Source organism: Phaethon aethereus, assembly GCF_964289735.1.
Source record: "Phaethon aethereus genome assembly, chromosome: 1".
NCBI lineage: Eukaryota > Metazoa > Chordata > Aves > Phaethontiformes > Phaethontidae > Phaethon > Phaethon aethereus.
In genome coordinates this window covers 101,017,297-101,041,738 of record NC_138575.1, presented here as the reverse complement: position 1 = coordinate 101,041,738, position 24,442 = coordinate 101,017,297, and the positions used below count along the sequence as shown (strand labels likewise).

Below are 24,442 nucleotides of genomic sequence, written 5' to 3'. Positions count from 1 at the left end.
TTGTCTCACCTCAATATGAGTGTCCCTCACCTGCTGTGCATTGTTTACATGGAGACACCACATTACAGGCATGAAACGAAACATAATGGATATCAAATATACTTACCTTTAATAATACAACTATAGTTATTATTTTCTATTTAAAACCTTTAAGTCTCTGAGTAAGGTCCTTCTGTGGATTCTAGGTTTTGGCTAAAAAGACAAGAACAACTTCTTTGGAAGCACTGAATACTTTTTAGATTAATTCAGCTCATGAAAATTACTATTCCTTCTCTTAGAAGATAGATTTAACTTACGTTTAAAATTTTTTGTCTAAAATGTTTTTAAAATGTTACACATAGATAATGCAAAGTGTTCTGCTTATGTGGCATATTTTTGTGTTCCTACCACTCACGTACTTAAGTACGAGTACTCTTAGGTGAATGCACTGATACATTTTGACAGTGATATTATTGACAATGAAAAGCATCAGAACCTGGTGAAATCTTCCAATCTGTGCAATAATTACTACCCCTCAATTTACAACTATGCAATTTACTACCTCTCAAATATTAAGTGCACTATCAAATCACTTTATAAATATACATATATACATGTTTTAGGGCCAATCTATCAATATTTTCTAAATTTTATTACACTGCAGTTGTAAAAATACGCAAATATTCCATCTAGAAGGTCTCAATTTTGCACATTTTAGCAATGTAAGTGAGATTTGCAGTCATTAAACATTTATGACTCTACTTGCTTCCAAAAAATTGTAAATATATGATAATCTGGGAAACATGTTGATGCTGTGCATTAGTTTTATTCTATACATAAATGTTATCTCAAGCAAATAAAAAGTCAAAGTGGTATAAAATACTGAAAAAACTACTGTAATAAATAATTACAGAGCATATTAATAAAATTGTATAAAAGATTTTTTAGCACTTTGGTCACATATTGGTAAAATTTATTTTAAAGGCAGAAACGAACTGATACATGTGTCCACACACACAACACGCATAGCACACATTTCACATATAAGTATCAACATCTTACATTTCAGTTTCTCAAAGTTTGTTACCACAGCAGTATTTAGCTCTATTTTTAATAAAGACCCCCATTAATTTATTTTAGATAAGTGTTAAAATAAAAAGGTAATACATTTCTAGAAACTGAAGCTGTAAAAAAATAAGTCTGAAAAAGTAGAGCCTTTAAGTCAAAAAATTTGAGTGGTAACATAGCTAAAAATAATAAGATTGAGATTGCACACAAACTTTTATGCAACGACCCCTCCACTTAATATTGTGTTTGAAGTGAAAATGGCTAAATCTTGAGAATAATCAAACTGAACCATGCTACACTCTTAGAATACAACAGAAGTATTCTCATGCTGACAGTCACATACAAATTGTTCTACCCTTACACTAAACTAGCAAACTTTGAATATTCCTCTCTACCCAGTCCAAACCTAATATTCTTAAGAATGATATTCCCTCCCCAATCAAACATACTCTTTAAAAATCTCAATTAATAATTTCATTTCAATTAATACGGTAGATGTTTATTTGTGCAACTCATTGCTGTAAGGGGTATATGGCAAGGATTTCTAATGTGAAAGTGATGCATATATACATTGCATTGTTTTAACATATACTAAAATAATTTGGTAATACCATGTTATGGAAGACTGAGAGCATAACAGAAAATCATCAAGTAAAGCTTCTTCAAAAAAACTTTGAATAGGGGTTTCATCCTTGCTGTAACTAAGTGGCATAACTGTATACCTTTACACAACAGACCAATAGTTGTCTCCAATGTAAGAGGAAAAACTTTTAAATATATTGGAATTGGAATGTATCCAATTCTAACCCTTGTTGTTTATGTATCACTTGTGTGTGATTTTTTTAAAATGTAAAATTAACACATTACATAGAAGTATTATATAAGTCCTTAAAAATCTGGTGTTTCTTTAGTTTTCAAGAGCTTATCTGCCTACTGGTTGGTTCAATTTTCCATGAAAATTGATGACTGAATTAGTGCAAAACTTTCACTATGTGCAATTTTCTTATATGTTGTAGTAGACAATACAATATTCAGCTCTTTTTTTTTAACTGGATATATTACCTATACTGAATTGTTAAACAAACAAACAACACATAAGAAAACTTTGAGACAATTCAAATAGTATTAATTTTGTATAAAATGTATTCATTCTAAACTTTCCTTTCTACCTTCCCCCACTGCAGATTACCAGAAATATGAAATATGGATCTGGTAATGTAATCCCTAATAAGAGGTATTGCTACTGTAAGAGAAAAGTAAGAGTCAAACATTTTTGTTGGACTACTTGTATGCATTTGACTATCACCTTTCTAATCCTTTCTAGGTATCATTTTATTGGTAGTAGCTATGCATGTCCACTCAAACTTTGAAATAATTTTATAAAAAGGTAGAAAAATATACTCAATATTTGTTGCATAACCTTCCTATATTCACCCAATCATGCATGAATCTTACAAAATGCTTTATAACCATTTACTACCTGCAAAAATACCAACCACTGTATTGCAGCACCTGGAGAAGGGTCTTGATGAGAACATAGAGTCCGCTATTATGTGATCTTCAAGGTATTTTTCTTCAGGTTTACAGCTATGTATTTTCACAAGTAAACCCAATAAATATTTGATACCATGTTCATATGAGCATCCACTGATGCACAGACCTTTCTTGATTTCATGCTAAATCCTGAAGAAGAGCTGGTGATGTGACAAGTAAGTGACAAAGTCTGATCAACCAAGTATGATAGAATAAACTCCATGTGTAATTGTCACCAAGTTATACTGCAACAAGCTGATAGACTGTCATTTTTTAAATATTCCTTCAAGGGCAAGAAATGTTTCTGTTGTAATTTTTTAATAATGTTTTTAAAATGCCACTTGTGATCCAGTTAAGCAATGACATCATGGGTATCACTGTTGGGTCTTTGGCGGATAGTCAGCGGGGGCAGAGGCTTTCCATAGAAATCTGCGGAAGAGATGCCAGAAAAGAAAAACACATGAATCTGTTTTTTACTTAGTCTGTTTACATAAGGCAAATTCTTGCTTTCTTAATGAAAGCTAGGTAGCCTACAAATTTAGAGTTAATTCGGACAAGCAACTTTCAGACATAGTGCTAATTAATGTCTGGAGATGTATTGGCCAAAACAGGGCTTAATTACATTCTGTTATACATGCATCAGCATTTGCAAGATCAAGCCCAAAGGTAAGCTGTAAACATTCCTAGAAATATGAAATGAGACATCCAAACTGTACAAATAACAATTGAAAAAATGAATTATCAATGTTTGACTGTTGCTGTAGTCAAGTCTGCATTGCAATAAAGCTTTAAGGGATGGTAATGCTATGCAGCATCCAAAATTTTGGGACTATTTGTGCATGACATCTATCTTGAAACCCATACTCACTTTCTAAAAGAACTATATTGAGAATTTTTAGATAAAAGTGCAACATTTCTTTTTGTCAATAAAGAAGTTTAAAGTAGTAAAAGTCCCGAGTAGTTCAAAAAACATGTAGATGTGGCACTTCGGAACATGGTTTAGTGAGCATGATGGTGTTGAGTTTATGGTTGAACATGATGATCTTAGAGGTCTTTTCCAACCTTAATGATTCTATGATTCTAAAATTGTTCAAGACAAAGTTGTTGAGTACACCAGAAGAGAATAACAAGTATTTGCAAACATTTGTAATTGATATAAAAGAAAAAACATGCAAGCTGGTGCATGCAAAGCATTTCACAAGCAAAATAATATCATGAAAGATGGTAAGAGGAAACAGGTAGAAATCAAGAAAAAATAAAAGCAGCTTTTTGAAGCATTCAAATCTCAAGTTTTTGTATGTGGACAACTTCCTCCCCAAAAAAGCCTTGATGGCCTGCCAACACAAAATTCAGCTTTAATAAATCATAATTTTCCAAGAAAACTATATTCCACTTGTTCTACATATGCAATAACTTGTGTTAAAATTGCATTCCTGAGGTAAAAATAACAAAAGCAAGCAAGCTGGATTACATTACTCTAAGAATATGTGTACGTCTGTAGGATCAAAGTTTTAGTTATTCTTACATTTAATCAGTAAAATAATAACACTTCTATACTATTGCTGTAAATATTTGGATTTTAATAGACCTAATTCAGTGTTACAGCAGCATGTGAAAAGCAACAGAACTGCAACAAATTATTATAGGGTAAATGAAAACCTGTACAATGGATGTGTTTAGTCAGTTTCTTGAGGTCTGGCAGATGACTTTAGGACTGGCAGACAATTTTACCTCCTATAATGAGAGAGGTTTATCATTCTTGCAAATGTATCCTCCACTGACAATAAAGAGACACTCATTACCTAGTGTTGTGCTAGAATCATTAGCATGACTGGAAAAATTGCAGTCTTTAGTGAAAATAAGTATATAATTAAAGATTTATATAATTGACTCTACTGCTTGTTAACTCTGCCTAAACACCCAACGTAATGTTCTCTGCTAAGAATGACACAAAAATGACTCAGTATATATACTAAATTGCCTGCTCACCAACACTTACATTTTTCACTTCGCACATTAAATCATTAAGACAGATTTATGCCTCTGAGAACACCCAGCATTAAAACCAGACCATTGGAGGTTGTTTCAATCTCTCGTTACACTAACTTCATATACTTCAGCAGCAAGATCTACTACGTATCTGTGACACTTCCAAAAAATTAGTTTTTAAGAGAAAAACAACAGAGCAACTGCTATCCTAACTAACGAAGACCTGTACTAGAATGCATGGGAATACTGAGAAATGCCTGTTGCTGTGTTTTTCCATGGACTAGCAGAAATCAACACTACAAAAAGTCGTATCTGTTTTGATGCTTAAGGGGGTTTCTTGACTTACATTGAGGAGCTATCAAATGTTTCACTGATATACTCTTGGACATAGACTTTGAGAGTACTCCTGAAAATAACCTCTATGCATAACCAAGGCTCCTTAAACTTTTAAAAGCAGACTATTAAATAATTCTTTCTTTCCTTGCTCTTATGGACACTAACATTTTTACCTGGAGTCCTGACAAAAGCATCTACTGGGCAACCTACAGGAATTGAGGATTTTCAGCCTGGTCTACATTAAGTTAGGTGCTCATTTGCCCCATATACAAAGACTTTTCAGCCACTAGGCCAATAACAGTTTGTCAAAGCAAATTGTTCAACAGAATGCAGTATTGCTACAGAAAACAGTGCACTTCAGCGAATCCAAAAAAACCCACAGAAAAGAAAGCCTTACTAAAGTCTCAGCTAAAGGAAATTAAAAAAACCCCCAAACAACCTTTAAGCTTTCACTGCAAACTGTGCCTTTAAGACATTTATATCAATTAATCATGAAACAAATAAGGAAACCAGGCCTTTTTATTCACAAAGATTGAATGTCTGAAAAACTTTTAATATCACCTTTACAGTGAATTTGGGGCAAAGCTGGGGGGAAAAGAAAACAACAAAAACTATAATCAAAACTGATTTATTTCTCTGCTGAAGAGACAGACAAAAAGAAGTTGGTTTTTGGAAAGATGCAATTTAGGGAATATTCTAAAAAACAGATCAAAGGTCAGCTTCACTGGTCTTAGGAAAACTTGAATGAGTTTCCAAGCAGGAGCAGGTTCTCCATCTGCAAGATACGTAAAAACTCATTGAAAACCACTGTTTTGTGACAGAAAACAGGCAAGGACAGATGGCAAGCTAAAATCAGTGCAAGATGGACTTGGTAGTGTTAGGTTAACAGTTGAACTCAATCACCTTAAAAGGGTCCTTTCCAACCTAAATGATTCTATGATTCTATGACTCTCAAACCATCTGAGTAAAAAATCCAATTGCTTTAAGCAAAATAACTGATGCTCTATCAGGACCTAACTAAAGGTTTGACAATGCTGGACCATGCATTTGAAAAGGTTTTTCATTTATAAATAGTGCTTTCCTAATACATGTTTTCTTACTTTCTCAGGATCTTCTGTAACTGTGTAGATCTTGTGAGTGCCTCAAAATTCCTGAAAAAAACTAATCTCAGTGAAGAGCAGGCAATGTCCTGAATTCATCTGCAAAGTTTTGAGCACTCCTCTGTTCTCAATGGTTACACCTTTGGTCGAGAGATCGTTCTCCTGCCAACATCTTTTCCATTGTTAGATTCCAAAATACTTTAATTATTATCCTGATTTTACAAATGGACTAAATTAACACAGATCTCAGGTTACTAACTGACACACCTGTGAGTACGGAGCCTAGCTTAAGCCTTTTTTTTTTTTTTCCTTTTTGTCCTACCCATGCTCTTGCTACAAAATGCAACACCTCCCTTAGGCACAGATAAAAATTGAGTATCTCCCCTTTCTTCCTCTCCCTACCTCTTCATCTGGCTTTTCTTTCTTGCCGCCTTCTCTCTATATGCCTTTAAAAAAAAAAAAGCAAGATGGTTTTATGATTGAGACTACAAATTACTTTTTATGCACATGAATTACATGCCTGTGAAAAACAAGTGTTTAATTTTGAGAGATATTAATTCCCCTTTAGGCATCTTTTGATTCTTTGGCAGAGAAGTTCCATGTTCTCTCGCTTCAGAACTTCAGCAGGTATGTCCACATAGTGCTGTGCTACATAATAGCAGTACAATCAGTTCAAGTCAGGGTTAAGCTCAAGGATCACTACAGCCACACTGAGCTCCTTTCTCTGAAAGTTACTCAAATTAATGTTCTTTGTTCAATTTGTATAAGTGCTTCCATTGCTTTAATTGGGTTATCGTCGTCTCATATTACTCCAGATGTCTCCATATTCACTTGGCTTTTCAAAACTTGAAAAAAAATGTAAGAAAAATGAAGAAATTCTCATCTAAAACTAAAAAAAAGATGCAGTATGAGCATATGAAAACCAATCTTCCATGGTCTTCCAGAAATAGAAAATAGTCATTACTGGAGAGAAATCAAGAATCTGCCTACTACACCTTGACATTTCCAGCTATTGAACTTATTTCTGCTATCAGTTTGTGAACTTTCAGGGACACTGGCTCCTCAGGTAAAGCAGCAGATCCCAAGCTTTATCACTGACATGTCTCCTTTCAAACTGATAACCTAGTTTTCGGCTGGAAGTCACACTACTTCGGCAATCAAATTTATGTTGGGCTTTTCATCGCAGCTGGGATTGCAGTCCCTGATTTGGAGTTGCTAATATAACGCACTTCATTCAGAGGTGCCCACATGTCTTTAGCTTTCCTTCTCACAAGAAAACACCCCCAAATCAATGACAAAAGTCTTACAGACTATGGTTTTATAACCCTGTGAAAACAGTAGCAGTGGGTAGAAGAAATTTTTTACTATCTCAAGAGGTGTCTGCTTACACACAACAAATTCATCTGGATGTGGGCTATGGTTCACAGAACTACAGAAATACATGGGTACTTCCCATTTGGGTTCAGTATAGTGAAGCGGTTAGCACTTCCAGATCAGATCATAAGATCAGTGTGGAAACAAAGAGGCAGCTTAGTGCAAGCAGCCCAGATGTGGAAGAGATCCACTATAGATCCCAAATTAATAAGCCCTGCTGGATGTCTGCAGTCTTGCTTAGGTGTTTCTGCAGTATCCTCTCTGCCAAGTACCTCAGACTTCTTCCAGTATCCAGGTAACCCAACTCCTGTCCCCACTGCATCAGATAATGATGAACTGTGTATCTATGGACAATGGAAATATACTTTGAAACTTCCATTTTGAATGCAGTGTGTGTGTAACTGCTCCTGTTACTCTTTGTTATATGGCACGTTATAATATGTAGGTGCATGCTGCTCTGCCGGTAACTTCAGATCATTAACAGCTTCTGATATCTCATGACACTTTAAACTTTATAAATGAATCTGAGAGAACTTACTCTTTCTGGTAGAAAAAGAAATAAGACTTGAAAAATCAAAAAGATGCTTTCTACTAAGCAAATGGGTTAGCTTTTGGTCAATAAAAAATGGCATTAAGAAATTAAAAAAAGATGAAGAATGAAGTGAATGTAGAAGTGAATGAACAATGGAGAATTGTTTAAAAAAAGTACAAAACCCAAAATATTTTCAGTTACCAGCATGATGTGTTTCACCAAGAGGCTCAAGTTTTTGAAGTCTATTAAGTTTGGGAGTTCCCCAGCCAACTAAAGGAAAACAAAGACAGTCAAAACACGCCACGACTGCACTTGATTGTGATGAAATGTACAGAAGCCAGTTCTCTTTGGGAGAAATCAAAGCACTTAGAAATGCCAAAAGTATGTAATGTAGTGTGTATATGGTGAATAATGATTAAATACTTTAAATATGTACTTAAATAAATATATTTATATCTATATAAAATATAGATATAAAAATATAAAATATATAAAAAGATATAAAATAAATACATAAAAATATTGATAATTGTAATCACTTTTTCATCAGTAAGCAGTCAAGTTTCTGACTCTTTTTTTGTGAAAATAACAACACTTTCCCCCACAGAATAAATCAAATCAATACTGCTGAAAGTTCATATCATGAAGAAGGGAAACTGCATCAAAGATTTCCTAGACAGCCTGATTTAGTAGCATACCTCTGTATGAAGACCATTCCAGTTTCATCATTCACAAATGAGTATTTTAAATGATTAATAACCACAAATTGGGACATAGATTATTGTTTGTTAGTACACTTACCTGGTGGAAGAACTGGTGATGGTGTAGGATTTTTGGGAACAGCATCCTCTGCATTAACAGGTTCTACTCTGTGGCCCCTTTTTAATTTTGGTTTTTTATTTTTTTTCTTAGTGTTATCTATACCAAACAGAAATAAAAATAGAAATACAGTTATATTCAGAGAATATCTTAGATCATCTTTTAATACAATTGTTGGGTTGAGATAAATCAGCATTTTCAGTCCAAGGTTATACACAAGATTATGTGAAAGGTAAAATGTACACATTTTGCTATAGAAAATAATCTCTAAGCATAAAATACATGCAAACTCTATGTTTTAATATAGAAATTTAACTTAGCTTAGTAGTGATGGAAAGTGGACCACATATTTGATTATGATAAAAATGAAACTAGTCTCAGCTACAGTATTAGTCACACCAACACATACTTTTTCGAAGCAGATTTTCCAATACAATAATCTAACACTGCATTTTTATGTTTTCAATAAATTAAATTGATGTGCGGTATCATGAAACATAATACAGAGAAAGGGAAGAGCTATGTGAAAAATAACATTAAATGGCACATTAAAAGGAAGCAGTTTTACCTGGGTCAAGGCATTCTAAGGCTTGCTGCTCATTCTCTTCTTCAGGCTGCAAAAGCTGTGTAGTTGTAGAATTGCATGTTTCTAATCTACTATAATTTGTATTTTGACTACTGCTACTTGGTAAGTGCTGGGCATCCATTTGCTCCTGCTCTGTTTGTGATTTCAAGACAATTGTAGCTTTTTCGGTCTCCAACCTTTGCCGCTTCTTTTCCTTTTCAATTTGTTTTTCATTCTAACAAAAAGTATAAGAACTTTTTAAACAACTTTTAATGCTGTAAACTGACTAATAGGACAAGAAAGTTACTTTAAAAATCAAAATATTCCTAAAATATTTTTCTGTCCCACATCTCGCAGAGAAAATATTTTCAAACAGGTGAAGAAATTACATTCCCAATATCCTGTCCAGAAAAGGGGGGGGATTAAAAGCAAAATAAATGATTGTTAGGTTTATAGCCTGCTTTCTTGCTTTCTTTTTAGTCATATCACACACAAAAAAAAGCTACCTATATAAACAACTTCAATAGTCCTGAGAAAAAGGTTAGAAAATGCCTAATTTCTTCCTCTTCAATTATCTTTTTTTTTTTCTTTTTAAATGTTTTAGTTAAAACAAAATACACATGAATAGAGTTTAAGTATCGAGAAAGTGCTACCATGATTTGGTCAAATACCAATGGTGTCATACAGACTCAATGATAGGCTGTTTCATGAGTTCTACATCACTAAATCACCATCTCTGCAATACTCACAGCTATACCCTTTCTCTGCTTATTCTGTATGTTATTATAAAGTGCATTATTGTGCATGTAGCTGACTTTACAAGATATATGGATAGCGGTGCTTTTGTCCTAGAGAGAAGCAAATGTTTGAATTACTTTCTGGAAAAGTCTCTGAGAGATTACAAATTTCTTGAGATGATGTCATCTCAAGTCAACTGAATTAAAAAAAATATGGTACAATAAATAAGAACTACCTGAACTCAGAAACACAGGTTACGGAAACTTTATGTATTAATATGCTTTTCATACTTCAAAGCAAAGAAAACTTTCCAATTGTCTCAGTTTTCAACAGAAAACAGGTTATGCTCAGAAATCTAAATAGCTGAAGTAGTCAAGAAGACTTTACATGACTCACGACATCACTAAAACACTTTACAAGAAACTAATAGACCTTGAATATTTTCCACTCCTGAATATCCAATAGCTTAATTAGGAAATGTGTTCAGTCATCTGTTTACAATAACTTTATTTTACTGTGTCTATTTGTCTGATTTTCTGTCCCTGAATCAATAATAGAGGATTTTCTTAACATGAAAGCATTGATTCAATGGACACAAAACAAGACTGCCAAGATTAAAACAAACAAATAAAATAATGCTGTGCAGACAGACTTTGAACAATTCTTTTGAATGAACCATTTTTCTCATTACCTCTCAGTCATTTGTTAGTGGTAGGTCTAAAACGATCCAGATTTCCACATATTCTCATACCTCAGAGATTACAGCAGATATAGGCTGGAAGGGGTTTTCAGAGTTCCCAGGCTCAGGGTCTTCCTCATCAGGTACACTTCTTCCTTCTTCTCTTTCCCTTTGTTGTTTGGTTCATGTTGTTGTTGTTTTAGTGTTTTGGGGTGGGTTTTTGGTTTGGTTTGGGGTGGGCAGGGTGAAGAAAGAGTAGGGAGATGAACAAATAATTATGAAGAAGGCAAGCCGTAAGTTTTACATAATAGAGAACACTTATTAGGTCATCTAACTCATCCTCCAATTTATGCCTGTTGATATTTACAACATGCTTCTGTATTTTGAAAAACATTCTACAGAAATCACAATGTCAGACTAACATCAATAAAGCACAAGTATATGTTATGGCAGAGGTAGAAACACATTCTGCTATGTGCCAGAATGTCCAATCAGCACTTTCAGGAAGTGGAAGCAGTTTCTGAGGACAAGATATCTGACAGAATACATCTGTAAATAGAAGGTTTTGATTGTTCAACAGTATGCTGAAATTTTCACACTGGTAATCTTTTATAATAATTATTTCAAGGTATTCGATCATTTGAAAAAAAAAATCTACGTGGTGGGAAACCAGACTATCTAAAACTACTTCTTCTATTTTTAATACACCTCCATTTCTCATAATACTAGATTCTTCTTAATATACGTAAGGGAGAACTGGTGCCAGACTGTTCAGTTTACGTAGTAACAGTTAGGGGATCGTATTTGCTTCAACTAGACTCAGAAAAGTTAAGAAAGACTCATAATCTTCAGTATACTGTTGTTGCACTAGCACTAGTTATTTTTTATGTACCAGATCGCTTTATACGAAATATTAAATAACTACATATTAAATAATATATCATTAATAAAGTATATGCACATCAAACACTTCTGATGGTACTTGTGCATAGGAATTCACTATTACACCCACTTTACAGGTGCAAATACTGAGAGAGACAGTAATCCTGTGGTCAGAAGCACAGATGGGAATGAAAAGGAGGTCACCGATTTACCCATGAAACCATACTACTTGGAAGGAATGGCCAGTACTGTGTTAAAACATATTGGCATTACTTCTCTCTGGTTTTCTATTTGGAACAAGATCATTGCTACTAACATATTGTGGAGGAAATGCACTTTGAGAAAACAGGGAAGCAGATCTGAACAAAAAGCAGTCTAGGGAATTATTAAAACACATAATGAACCAGAATTACACCTGAATCAAGAATAACCTGTTTCTTACAGTAAGAAATTGATTTGATGCAAAAGAGCAAAAGGAGAGTTAATGCCATCTCTTATAGCTGAGACAAGCCCTCAGCTACAGGTAAAACCAGCAGAAGTTACTAGTTAGCTTTCTTGCAAGACACACGGAGTTTAGCCAAACTTTTAAGCCTTGAATCCAGTTCAGGCCCAACCAATTCTTCCAGTGAACAAATAAAATCAAGATCACTGAGTGGGAACAGAATGTGTGGAAAATGCCCATATAATCAGACAATCTCTTTGAGACATGTTTCAAAGTCAGTTTTCCTTGCTACACCTCTCAACATGGCATACACCCAACGCAATCCAACATGGACAGAGGGTTTTGTCTATGCAGACAAAACAGCATATGAATTTTTTTATAAGTTTGTGAAACACATATGAAGACCATGTCAAATTTACTTGCTGAAGTAAACCAAATCAGCAAGAGTACAAGCCACGACACTTTGCAGCAGCTTTATGGTTACTTCTCACAGTAACCAAGACTCACAAATCTCTGCATATGTAAGTCAGATGTAGGTACAGGGGTGCTCAGCGAATTTTGTAAGAATGAAACCATGGTGGGCTGCTGATGACCACAAAGGGCTTTAAGGGGAAGTAATAAATCACTTGTCCTGCTTCCCCTCTATGCATCATCTTAAATCTCTCCATGCCTCACCTGCTGGATATCCTGAAGTTTATATTAAACCATAGTGTTGAATAAAGTTTCACATCTAGTCTTTGATATTCACATATGGGTTACAAAGTCTAACTTAAGTTAATAAAGTTTATTTTAGAACATACTTGAAGGTGACTTAAGATTAAATGACAGGATTTATTTTCTAGGTTAGCTTCCTGTGAAGTTACATTAGCAAGGCCTAATTTATTCCACAACTACTTTGCAATTCTCATTCATGGTACATTTCCAGCATACAGCGAATAAAATAAAGGGGGTGAACCAGGCAGAAACTTGTAGGTCTTAAAGAAAGGCTTTAGCAGCCAGGTCCTTATTTTTACTATGGAGGCTCTTAGCTTGTAAGCTTTAAATCCTTGATAGCTTGGTTCCCCTAAGCTCTATGTACAGGAATGAATCATATATCTTAGAGAAAGGGAGGAAGTTGGAGGTAGGAGAAATTACAGAGGGAATACCTTTCTTCTCGTATCCTTCTCACTCGCTCAGCTCGTTCTAGTTTCTTTTGTTCTTCATATGCTTTTTGTTCTGTAGTGTCTCTTTGGATTCGCTCATTTAAGGCATCAAAATCTTTTGCTATGATATGTAGAAGCCAATATAAACCTTTTTTTATTGATTTATCAATTTTTTTCCCACAGCCCATGACAGCTGAGCAAGGTTCCTGTAAATATAGGGAGAAGAAGGAGGGGAAAATTATCTGCAGTTCAGATCACATTCCTTGACTGAAAACAAGAAATCAGCCAAACAGCTACTGTTTTACTCTGAAGCTTGCCAAACACTAAGAAGTATGGGAAAGAAATTTGCATATAGATATTCTATAAATTTAGGTGCTTTTTTTGGCAAGATACAAATCATATTAGTTCTACCAAATACCACTATTTCCAGTCCTTTTCCACTAATACTAGAATACTCCACAGAAAAACATGTTTGCATGTCTATCTCTAAATAGACATATATATACGCCTGTTCCATATACACACACGTGTTACGTATATACCTGATATGTGTATATATGTATATTTACACACCTGTTTCTATACACATCCATATCTATGCATCTATACAGAAACATAATTTCTCAACCTCAAATATATATGTTCTGTTTTGCTGCTCGTTTATAATAGCCTATGTTATATTTATCTAGTAAAACGGAACAACAGGGATGCAAGATAATCAGCTTAGCTTCAGTTCATGAAAGAAATGTTAGACTTATTCATAAGCACCTAGAGGATAAATAAAATCCAGTGTGAATTTGTCAGAAAAACTGTCAAACCAATTAAATTTTTTGGATCAGAACAGGTAATGTGGATAGAGGTGCCTGACTGGAGTAAAACATTTGTCATAATCACCAAGCAAGAGAAACATGATCTAGGCAAATCTATTGGAAGATGGGTACAAAACCCGTTGTTAATTTAGTTTGGAATACTTTATCTAGCTTGGATGCAACACTTCAGGGAAGTGGATTGACAGGAAGGAATGAAGAGGAGCACACTGAGAAAAATCAGACAAAATTGGTTTTGAACACACATCTGGTAAGAAAACATGGAAGGAACAGGAGTGGTTCTTCTCTTGAGATGAAAAAGTTTCAAGGAGATATGATAATAGACTTCAAAAACATAAGGCATGACTACAAATAGGAAAAGAATCATTTGCTCTTCATGTTCATAGTCAAGAGGATAAATATAATCAGCTTTAATTGGAACAAGATATGGCTTGATTCCAGCTTAGAACATGGAAAAGAACTAGATGGCATCTCAAGATCTCTTCAGAACTATTTTCCAGAATGTTTTGGAGTACTGTATGGGTCTCATAAACTGTTCTCTGAGTAACATTTGAATAGATGTAGCTATGTATTTGACATGAGAAATTATATTTCACACTGACTGTGTTCAGGATTTGTGTTCATGAATGAAGAAACATTAAAATAACCTAACTCCCCAATATCAAAACCTAAAAATTCTCTGAGTTATCTCTTCATTTGACAAGCATTTAAATGGCACCATAATCAGATATGGCATGTACTATTTACAATACAAAAAAATAATTCTGACCTGTTATGTCCCTCCAAGAGTGCCAAACCTAGTTTGCATTTTAATACATTCCCACTTTGTCTAAATTAAGGTTCAAATATGAGCATTGTTCACTACAGAACACTACAATATTCTCTAGCAGAACCTAATCAAGGAGAAGATGTATAGGCAATAATACCTTGTTTCTCTGAGAAAACTATGATAAAACAACAGACAGCACTGGGGCAATTTTCTTCTAGGTTTGCACAAGGCTTATTGTTAGTGCAGTTCGGTTTTAAAATATAGAGATTTAGAAATATCAAATATACAGATATATAAAAAAAGAAAACAATGAAGATAATTTTCATTGAAATTTTGTGACAGTGAGAAAATGACACCTTCCATTTGCTTTAATATTTTGCAGGGAAATTTAACAATCCAGAAGAAAACTAATTAAAAGACTAAGAACAAACAAAAGTTTTTTTGGTCCTTGCCTGATTTTATTCAAATCTTGTTTCATAACGCCCCTGTTTAAATTCACCGCATAAGTCATCACACTGAAATATGCTGGGACCAAGTTTACCTTCAATAAGCCTAGTAAAGAAACTGCCCACTTCAGTATATAAAAGTCTCAGAATGACTTAGAGTATGTGATCTAGTTTCTTTGTTGGTTACACCCAAGATATAAATGGAGAATAATAAGTACAGCATCTTACTGGAATATGTAATAAATTAAGTAATTCTAAAGTATTGGAAAGACACACTAGAATTTTTCAGGTTTTTTATATTGACAATGCTTTGCAAGAAAATATTTTTGCCACAGAAGTCCCTGAGAAAAAAACTGTGAACTTCCAATTTTTATTTTTATGATTGCTATACGCATAGTGCAAAATCCATAGTGACTTGAAAAGCCCTCAAAGAGTCACGACAGCTATGCCCTGCTATAACCTAACTTTCCACAGAAAACTATAGCAATATGTACTCCCCTATGAATCTTGCAATTCTCCCTGGGGAAGTAAGTATTTTTTACATTCTAAAACCCAAATACCAGATGGAATCATTTTGCAAAATTGCCTTCTAATTTCGGTTAATAACAGTGTAACTCTCATTATCTTCTAAAATGTTTCTTATTGAAACTAGAAAAAGATTGTAAAAGTAAAGCCCATAAATAGTTAACTAACAAACTGCTTGATTAGAACAAAGGCTTAAAGAAAACTTCAAAGACTAGTGATTTTGATAAATTATCTGAAATAATGGCCAACATTAAGTAGCCTTCACATAGATTTCTGGGTTTTGGCTCCTCTGCCCCCTGCCTTTTTTAATTATTTTTTTTAACATGACTGTGAATACTACATCTGAAATGTAGCTATTTTAGGACAGATATTAACTAGCTTTAACAGTGTTCTTTGATGACTACTGTGCTGGGAATTAGATGCGCTAGGAATTAGATTACATTCTTACTGTTTGCCAGATGGTAACTCATGCTAAATGATGGTTTTAGCTATGAACAGAAATGAGACAAACATCACATGTGACCAGTAGTCCTTCCTGAATGTCAATGTAGGCAAATTCCATTTCCTGCTTCTTTTTCCTTTTCTTTTTAAAAAGGTGGAATACTAAACTTGCTGTCCAACTAAACAAGTTTTAAACCACATCAGTAATTAATTTTTCTTACATGGTTTCAGAGTGGACCAGCACGTACACTTTCAGAACCTGTTATAAAAATTTCTTCAACAGATCCATAAGAAGAATGTCAAGGTGAACAGCAGAATTGCTAGCAAAACAGATATATGTACTGCATTGTTAATGGGATTGCAGGGTTCTAGCTTCAGTTTTACACTGTGTGGCATGGCACAATCCCCCACCTTATTGCAAGCATTACATACATATTTGAAAATGAAGCATCTTAAAATATACTTACAATTTGACATAGACATTTGTGTTCATTGACAAGCTTTTCCAGAGATAAGGATTCAATTACATCTGCTTCTGACAGAGCTCCTTCTCTGTCTTGCTTATTTGCCAGCCTAAAGAAAAAATCAAAAGAAACAGCACCCTGACATGAGAGATTCTCACATCTCCAAAAGCTAAGTTTTGGATAAAAGTAGGAGGAAGGAGAAGAAGGAAAAAGTAAAGAGAAAATGCCTGGTTTCAGCTTTAATTCTTAATTGTTCTTTCTACTTAAAACGTGTTAGCCCATGCACTATACTCAGCAAATAATAATATTAAATAATTACTAAGCACCCATAGACAAAGCAATTATAATTTACAGCTAAGAAGACAGATGTAAAAGACTGTACCGTTCTACATCTAAAGCTACACAGCACAATCTGTTGGGAGTCTATGAATCAAAGTTCAAAACTTCACAACTTCCCAAACCATGTGCATTTCCCCACATAATACTGCTTCATGATCATCTCAGGTCTGCCTACTATGCAGAATTTCTCTTCGACGCCAAACAACTTGATCTGTAGTGTTTTGAACCTGCTCTTCGTAAGTAAAACTCAAACCTTGGAGGGAGGAACTTGCATGAATGGCTCTCAAAAACTACACTTTATTATTAAATAGAGGGAAGAAAAAGAAAGGTATATGAAACACATACCTTAAAAAATAAGCATTCTGCAAGATAAAGTGTCATCATTGTCTTATTTCTTACAGATACAGTAAAAGAAGATTCCGGAAGATAAAAAAATCTTAATTTTGGGGGGGACTCTTGTTCTTGATCAGATTTGTCTTCCACATACTCCATAACTGTATCCAATCCATAACCTGACTATCCTCAAGACCTCAATTTCTTGATTAAAATGGATTTAGATCAATCAACATCCAGGAAGGTAGGATGGATTACAGACATAACGATCATGTGTGCCTCACTTCTTTAGGAAAATGGGCTTAAATCTTCTCAGTCATTCCCAGAAAAATGCAACATGCATTTATCCCAGTAAATGTATTCTATACAGAAATGGATAAATTTTCAGAACCAAAGGAAAAGTATACATGAAGCAATCTGTAGAAAGTGTCAGAAAAATATTAACAAGGTAAGTTTACCTAAGTAAGGAAGGTGTTAGCGAAGCAGTTGTATTCCCTAAGAAGAAACTTAAAGGACTAATCTTGATGTCATGTTGGTCAATGACTTTCTGAATTTGCTTACAAGCAAATTTTAGTAACAAATGGAGACATTTAGATACAAATCCAAAAAATATATTTTAGAGAGACAAACAAAAATGCAAAAAGAGACAAACACATAGGAAATAGTTGATGTTTCCTGAGGATCTGAGAGTTGTATAAGGAGTAAACAAAACTTCACAAAGGGGTCAAGTCGAAAAAGAGTTGTTCCCATCTTCCATAAAAACTCTTGGTGACAATAGGATATACAGTCTTTCCTCTCTCATTACCCACTTTGAATTAAAAGCTAGTACGGTAAATCTCTAGGAACTATGAAAATATATTAAATAATATTTCACTAGTAACAGACTACTCATGTTCAAAGTTACTGTTTTTCAGCATGACAACTGGTGCTGTTTGCTTTGAACCAGTGTAGACCATTTTGGAATATAAGCATACAATGCAATCTGATTTTAATGTTGTTCTGAAACTTAGCAACCCTTCCATTGCAAGAGAACTCCAATTCAACTTTCTGGCTAAAATCACGAGTATTTGGCTTCCATTAATGCAATGGCAGGTGGTGTTGGAACCAGACATCATAGCCTTTCTTCTGAAATCTCAAGTCATTAGGGAATGTTAGGCCAAGGCTTGTACTTTGGATTTATCATATTCCTTGCAGGGGAGAACAATAGAAGAAATTCACTCCATAGCAGAACTTGTCAGCACCTCAGTTTGCTCTAAGACCTTATTCCTTCCCATTTTCCAGTATTGCAGTATTACAGACTCAGTTCTTAAATTATTTTACTCCCAAGAGAGTTTTTAACCTCAAAGAGACATTAAAAGAAAAAGCTGTGTTGCTCAAAAAAAAATTCCTTGTCACCATTAACCTCGCACACTACGATTCATTATCTAATCTTTCCTTTCAGGTAGAGTTTATGAAGGAGACCATGGAAAGACAGCTTTTCAAACATCCATTCTCTCTCGTTCTTCATCAGTCTTAAGAACTATTTGCAGTCCCAAAGGTTCACATACTTATCACCAGCTTGGGGATAAAAACCCCTACAAGCTACTGATAATCAACTTTGCTGATTTGCCTGCAGAGCTAGAAAGAGCACAACAAGGCTTTTCCCACCCTCCTTTGATAATCCATTCCCATTTTTCAACAAAAAAAGTAACTCTACGGTAGTTTGTACTCTGTATGGTTTAGTGCAGAGATTCCCTAACTGTTGTTCAATGCATATATAGAAGCTATGACATTTTCAATATGCTTATGATACTCTGGCACTATTCCTTCTCACTAAGCAGCTAGGACAAGTCATGTCCTCTCAGTATTTGGCTATGAAACAGGGTCAAAGCTAAACCAGCGAAAAACTGAAATGAAATTCAAGAAAGCTATGGAAAGTAATTAAAAGACTGGAAACAATTATCTCCACTTTTTTCTCATTTAACTTATCTTTGCCATAATCTGAAAACCTTATTGCACCACCCCCTAGTCTCAAAAAGCATTCCTCAGCAGTGCTGTCAATTCCTATCTAGATCTAACTGAAGAAAATATTTCTGAACACAGACTTTGCTGCCACAGCCTATTCCTTTCTCACCTCTGATTAAATAACTGCAATGTTTACCATGTTATTGGACTGCACATTCTACAAAGCACAGCCGAAGCAGAATGAAATGTCGGTAAGCTGCATAGCTCAGCGTGACTGTGACACTAATGTCCTATAACTTGCAGTAGCTGCTGATTTTTAACCTCTCACATCTTGAAAGATGTAAGATTTGTCTTTTTGGTCAATCAGCTTCCATTTTCTCCACAGCACTCCTGTTGCAATACTGACTGTATTCAAAAAAATACAGCTGAGGAGCTGTATCTGGAAAGGTAGCATACCCAAATAGCTGTCTCCACCTTATGGTCCCCAAGAACTGAAGTGGTATAGCACAGGTTATACATTTCCTGCTGTATACCCCTGCCCTGCTTCAGCTTTTAGGTCAAACTTATAAATGGAGTTAAAATATTTTTAAGGTACTGACTGTGATACAGGGTATTATTATGCTGGATTTTTTCCCCTTTCAAGTAAATGTATGAATGACCTAGCCCTCCTTCCTTTTTCCTTCGTGCTTCAGTGTAGAAGAAAGCAATCCCTGCACTTACACTTGTGCTTCATAGGTAGGCAGTGCTCCCCTTGCAGCTTACAAGGCCTCTAGCTAGGGAGCTGCTCTTAGACACGTCCTGCTACTGGGCAGCTCCAGCAGTGATCCGCCTCTCAGAAAGGCTGGGTTTCAAACAGGCAGAACCAGATTCCCCAAGTGGAAAGTAATCAATTTGCCCAACTATTGCAGTTGCAGAAGTCAGCTTCTCTCTCACACAACCGCTCCTGAAGATGAACCCTTGGACAATTATTTAAGAACTAGAAGCAAAAGGCATGCAGAAAATACTTAATGGAATGCCACTCAAGACACATTACTTATGCAAATATTCAAAACGTTTTCCAGATTATACTGAAGCTTACCCTCAGGAGTTTCTCTGTAAAGGATAAAACAGAAAGCCACCAGCACAAGATTAAAAGGTAAAGACTTTTCTTTTACTTAATGTTTATCACGTTGCAAATATGAGAAAAAGCCTGTGTAGTGTGGTTTGGAATGGAAATGTGCCTAAGTGTCAAGACGTACAAACAATGGATATCTACCCTGCAAAGAATTGGATATTCCTCTGGGTGAATATAGTCTCAGAGCTCTGCTGCTCATGCACAGGAATGCTAGGTTTTGAGGCAAGTTTTATCCCTTCTTTAGGGAATACGGCAGAGTTATCTTAAAGGACAGACTTTGATTTTAATTTTCCAAGTCAGTAGAACTTCATATATAGCAATTTTTCGTGTTTAAAAAACTGTAGGAGGTATATATCAAAACATACTTGAAAGAACAGCAGAGTGTCTATTGGTTTATCACATGAAGTTTGCTGAGTGAGAAGCTTTCATACATAAAATCATGCTTGGCTTATTTCAATTTCACATAAAGTGTATTTGGAACCTTCTTAGTGTAACAAACTTACTTTACGCAAGAAATAACGAAAAGGTAGGCACCAACTGCTGTTATATCAAGTAAGATTTTTTTAAGCAACTAGAGAGCTTTTGAACTTTATTTTAAGAGTCATGGGAAACAATGTGGAAAGGGAGTGTATGTGTGCATTGGCACAACTAACATCTACAGTTCAGTAACAATATTTCTCTTAGAAGCCAGAAGACATGCCAGAGAAAAACAAAGTCTGAATGCAAAATTTGTGTGTTCCTTGACCTGTTTCTAAAATGTAAATTACTGAGTAAAGAGGGGGAAAAAAAAATCAGTATTGAAGTTTACTTTACAACCCAAAAGATTTGGTCAAAACCACTATGAAAAGGACATATTTATATGTCATCTTTCATCAAAAATCCAAGTGGTGTGACAGAAAGGGTTTATTTGGGAAAAGGGTATTTTGTATGAGGGTATGTGCGTGCGCATGTGTTTGTTTTCTTGTTTTGCAGACTTGGAGGGTTTTTTTTTAACAGTTTCTTTCCAACTTAGATATTTCTCTCTACTTGTGTGGGACACTTACAAGTAACATAACACTGAAAACTAAATACAATAGAGGGTACACACTGGACGAGTGAGTACTCTGTAAAAGTGTCTCACAGATGCTTCTTTTGGGGTTAAGTTTAATCAGAGTCAGTTATCACAAACCCAAAATTTTGGGCCAAACCTGCATGGTGGCCATCAAAATTAACAAAGAGTAAAGCATCCCTGAGGTCAAAGAATTACCGTTTCAGAACTATCAACATGATTAAAAGCAGCTTAAGGAAAATGTATCTTTATGAGAATGATTTATCTAAGATCAAGAATATTAGTCTTTAAGGCTACTTCAAGAAGCCATAGCTTTGAGTGACTGAATTAGTATTCCTGGGAAAACAAAGAAGAGACAGAACCTCTGAATTTAACAGCAGTCTACACAAGGGAGAGAATAATGCCATATTCTTGAGTCTATTCTTAAAGATCTTAAATCTTCTATTTAAAAATGCTGTTCTACATTTTTTCCTTCAGATGTTCCATCTATTAACTTTTTTCTTGGGCAATCCTGTGGACAGCAATCAGTAGGATGTTTTATCCTAGAGAAGTGAGGCCTCAGCAGACATAGCAAGAAAAGGTTTGTTAGTCTCTTTATGTTTTGCTCATGTTAACATCCATGAAAGTCAAACTCCTCATTCACAAACAGGCAGAAAAATGTCAGCTTGTCAGATTGTTTTGTTTTTTCTTTCCTCTTCAGTTATTGGCAGTTCATTAGCTTTTTGAGGAAGTCACAGAAAACAAAATTCTTGATAACTTTAACAAACAAGCAGATAGGAGAACTAGCCAACAGTTTCAGGCCTCCCATGGAGACCACAAGGCACTCTAAGATCAAGTTCTGAGCCCCCTCTTTCTGCAGACTTGCAGATTGCCTTTAAAAGCTTTTAACTACACGGAAATAATGCAAATGGTGGGTGTTAACAGACGTTAAACTACATTCTTCTTTAGCACTCTAAGCCCCTGTCTTCTAGATTGTTGACAACAATTACAAACCCATCAGTAACTTCTTACTGATTGACACTAGGGTCTTTCTCAAATAAACTGGCTTATTTAATTTCTCTAGTTTGCTTTTCATGCCTTCAATTCTTATGCAAAACAATCCTTTGAATATTAGGGTAAGCCATATTGAAACATATTGCTACAAAGATCATCTGCCTGCAAACATGAATTAAGAGTTTGCTTTCTTGCAGTTGCAGGGAGATATGAGAGACATTTCTCTAATTCAATGTTTTCCCTAAACAGTTCCTTCAGGTCACAGTTAAATAAAAGAATAGTTAGAAATAAGATTCTAAACTCATCTTGTTTAGAATATCTCTAGGCAACTGTAGAGCAATTTCATTCTCATATTACGTTTTGAAGTGGTCACAAGAATGTCAACATTTATAATTTGTTTCATTTTGGTTAAGTGGCCTCATTCTCACCTCAGGTCTGAATCATATTGCTATTTACCGAAAACATATTTCTCTGATGCACTCTGCTCTGCTATCAGTTTAATCACACCTATTGATCAAATAGGCTGCATCCAAAGAGATGTGTGAGCTCACGTCAGGAATATTATGTACAGCTTCCAGGTGTGTAATTCCAAAAGCAATGTCAATAAATGATATTGCTATATATTTTTGTATGAGCTTAAAAAAAATTGTAAATATGAATTATTTTCTTATACTTTATTTCATCTTGATATCTCAATACCTAAGCAAACATTAAAGTTATTTAGTCAAGGTTGCCTATAAGATATGTTTTTTAAAAAGCTGCCTGGAAATCCTTACATTTATTACAGGCAGCTTCAAAGGCTGTGATACGTAGCTATATGGTCTGACAGAGATGAAATGGGAATGTAAAGTAGGTGGGATGTTGTACAGTACAAATTTTAAGCCTGCAATTCTACTGCCAGCAAGACAAAAATATTGAAACTGATTTACAGCAATAAAAAGTTGTTAATTAGGAGTTCATACTATATATAGAATCACAAGGGTTGGAAAAGACCTTTAAGATCATCAAGTCCAACCGTCAACCCAACACCACCATGCCCACTAAATCATGGCCACATCTACATGTTTTTTGAACACCTCCAGTGATGGTGGCTCCACCACCTCTCTGGGAGGCCTGTTTGACCACTCAGTCAAGAAATTTTTCTTAATATCCAGCCTAAATCTCCCCTGGTGGAACTTGAGGCCATTTCCTCTCGTCCTATCACTAGTTACCTGGAAGAGACCAACATCCACTTCACTGCAACCCCCTTTCAGGTAGTTGTAGAGAGCGATAAGGCCTTCCCTCAGCCTCCTCTTCTGAACAAGGCTGAACAAGCCCAGTTCCCTCAGCCGCCCCTCATAAGACTTGTGCTCCAGACCCCTCACCAGCTTCGTTGCCCTTCTCTGGACACGCTCCAGCACCTCAATGTCCTTCTTGTAGTGAGGGACCCAAAACTGAACACTGTATTCAAGGTGGGCCCTCACAAGCACAGGTACAGGGGCATGATCGCTTCCCTAGTCCTGCTGGCCATGCTATTTCTGATACAGGCCAGGATGCTGGGCTCAGACCTGGGCACACTGCTGGCTCATGTTCAGCCGGCTGTCAACCAGCACCCCCAGGTCCTTTTCCGCCAGGCAGCTTTCCAGCCACTCCTCCCCAAGCCTGCAGCGTTGCATGGGGTTGTTGTGACCGAAGCGCACGACCCGGCACTTAGCCTTGTTAAACCTATTAAATGGAAAGAATTTCACCCGTCCTCTATCCTGTTGCAGCCCTTTCTCTTGCTCCTTATTTATTTTCAAATACTGCTTTAAAAATATATCAATATCTGGACCTTAATTATGTGATCTTTTGGCAAGAGGAGATTATGATTTCCACTCTGTATTTCTGTGACCTATAGGTGGCAATCGTATTCACACCAGCTAATTACGTGAAGGTGCTGATTTCTAGTATTATTCTTGCTGGAAATAAACATATAAACCCAGGTATCTACAATGTATACATTTATTTCTCTCTACTGCTCATTTCTGAGGTCTCCTAAAGAT

At 35.4% G+C, this 24,442-nt stretch overlaps 1 protein-coding gene across 1 annotated transcript in view; it reads right to left on the bottom strand.

Moving 5' to 3' along the window:
* Positions 1 to 2,932: 2,932 nt before the first annotated feature.
* ARL13B (ARF like GTPase 13B) overlaps positions 2,933 to 24,442 on the bottom strand; it is a gene marked incomplete at both ends in the record, with an annotated part of 48,041 nt that continues 26,531 nt past the window's right edge. The window contains 7 exons of the mRNA XM_082013762.1: positions 2,933 to 3,009; positions 8,113 to 8,181; positions 8,713 to 8,829; positions 9,299 to 9,530; positions 10,785 to 10,881; positions 13,182 to 13,384; positions 16,654 to 16,759. Of these exons, the coding sequence (XP_081869888.1) occupies positions 2,933 to 3,009; positions 8,113 to 8,181; positions 8,713 to 8,829; positions 9,299 to 9,530; positions 10,785 to 10,881; positions 13,182 to 13,384; positions 16,654 to 16,759 (901 nt within the window). The remainder of the gene's footprint in view (positions 3,010 to 8,112; positions 8,182 to 8,712; positions 8,830 to 9,298; positions 9,531 to 10,784; positions 10,882 to 13,181; positions 13,385 to 16,653; positions 16,760 to 24,442) is intronic.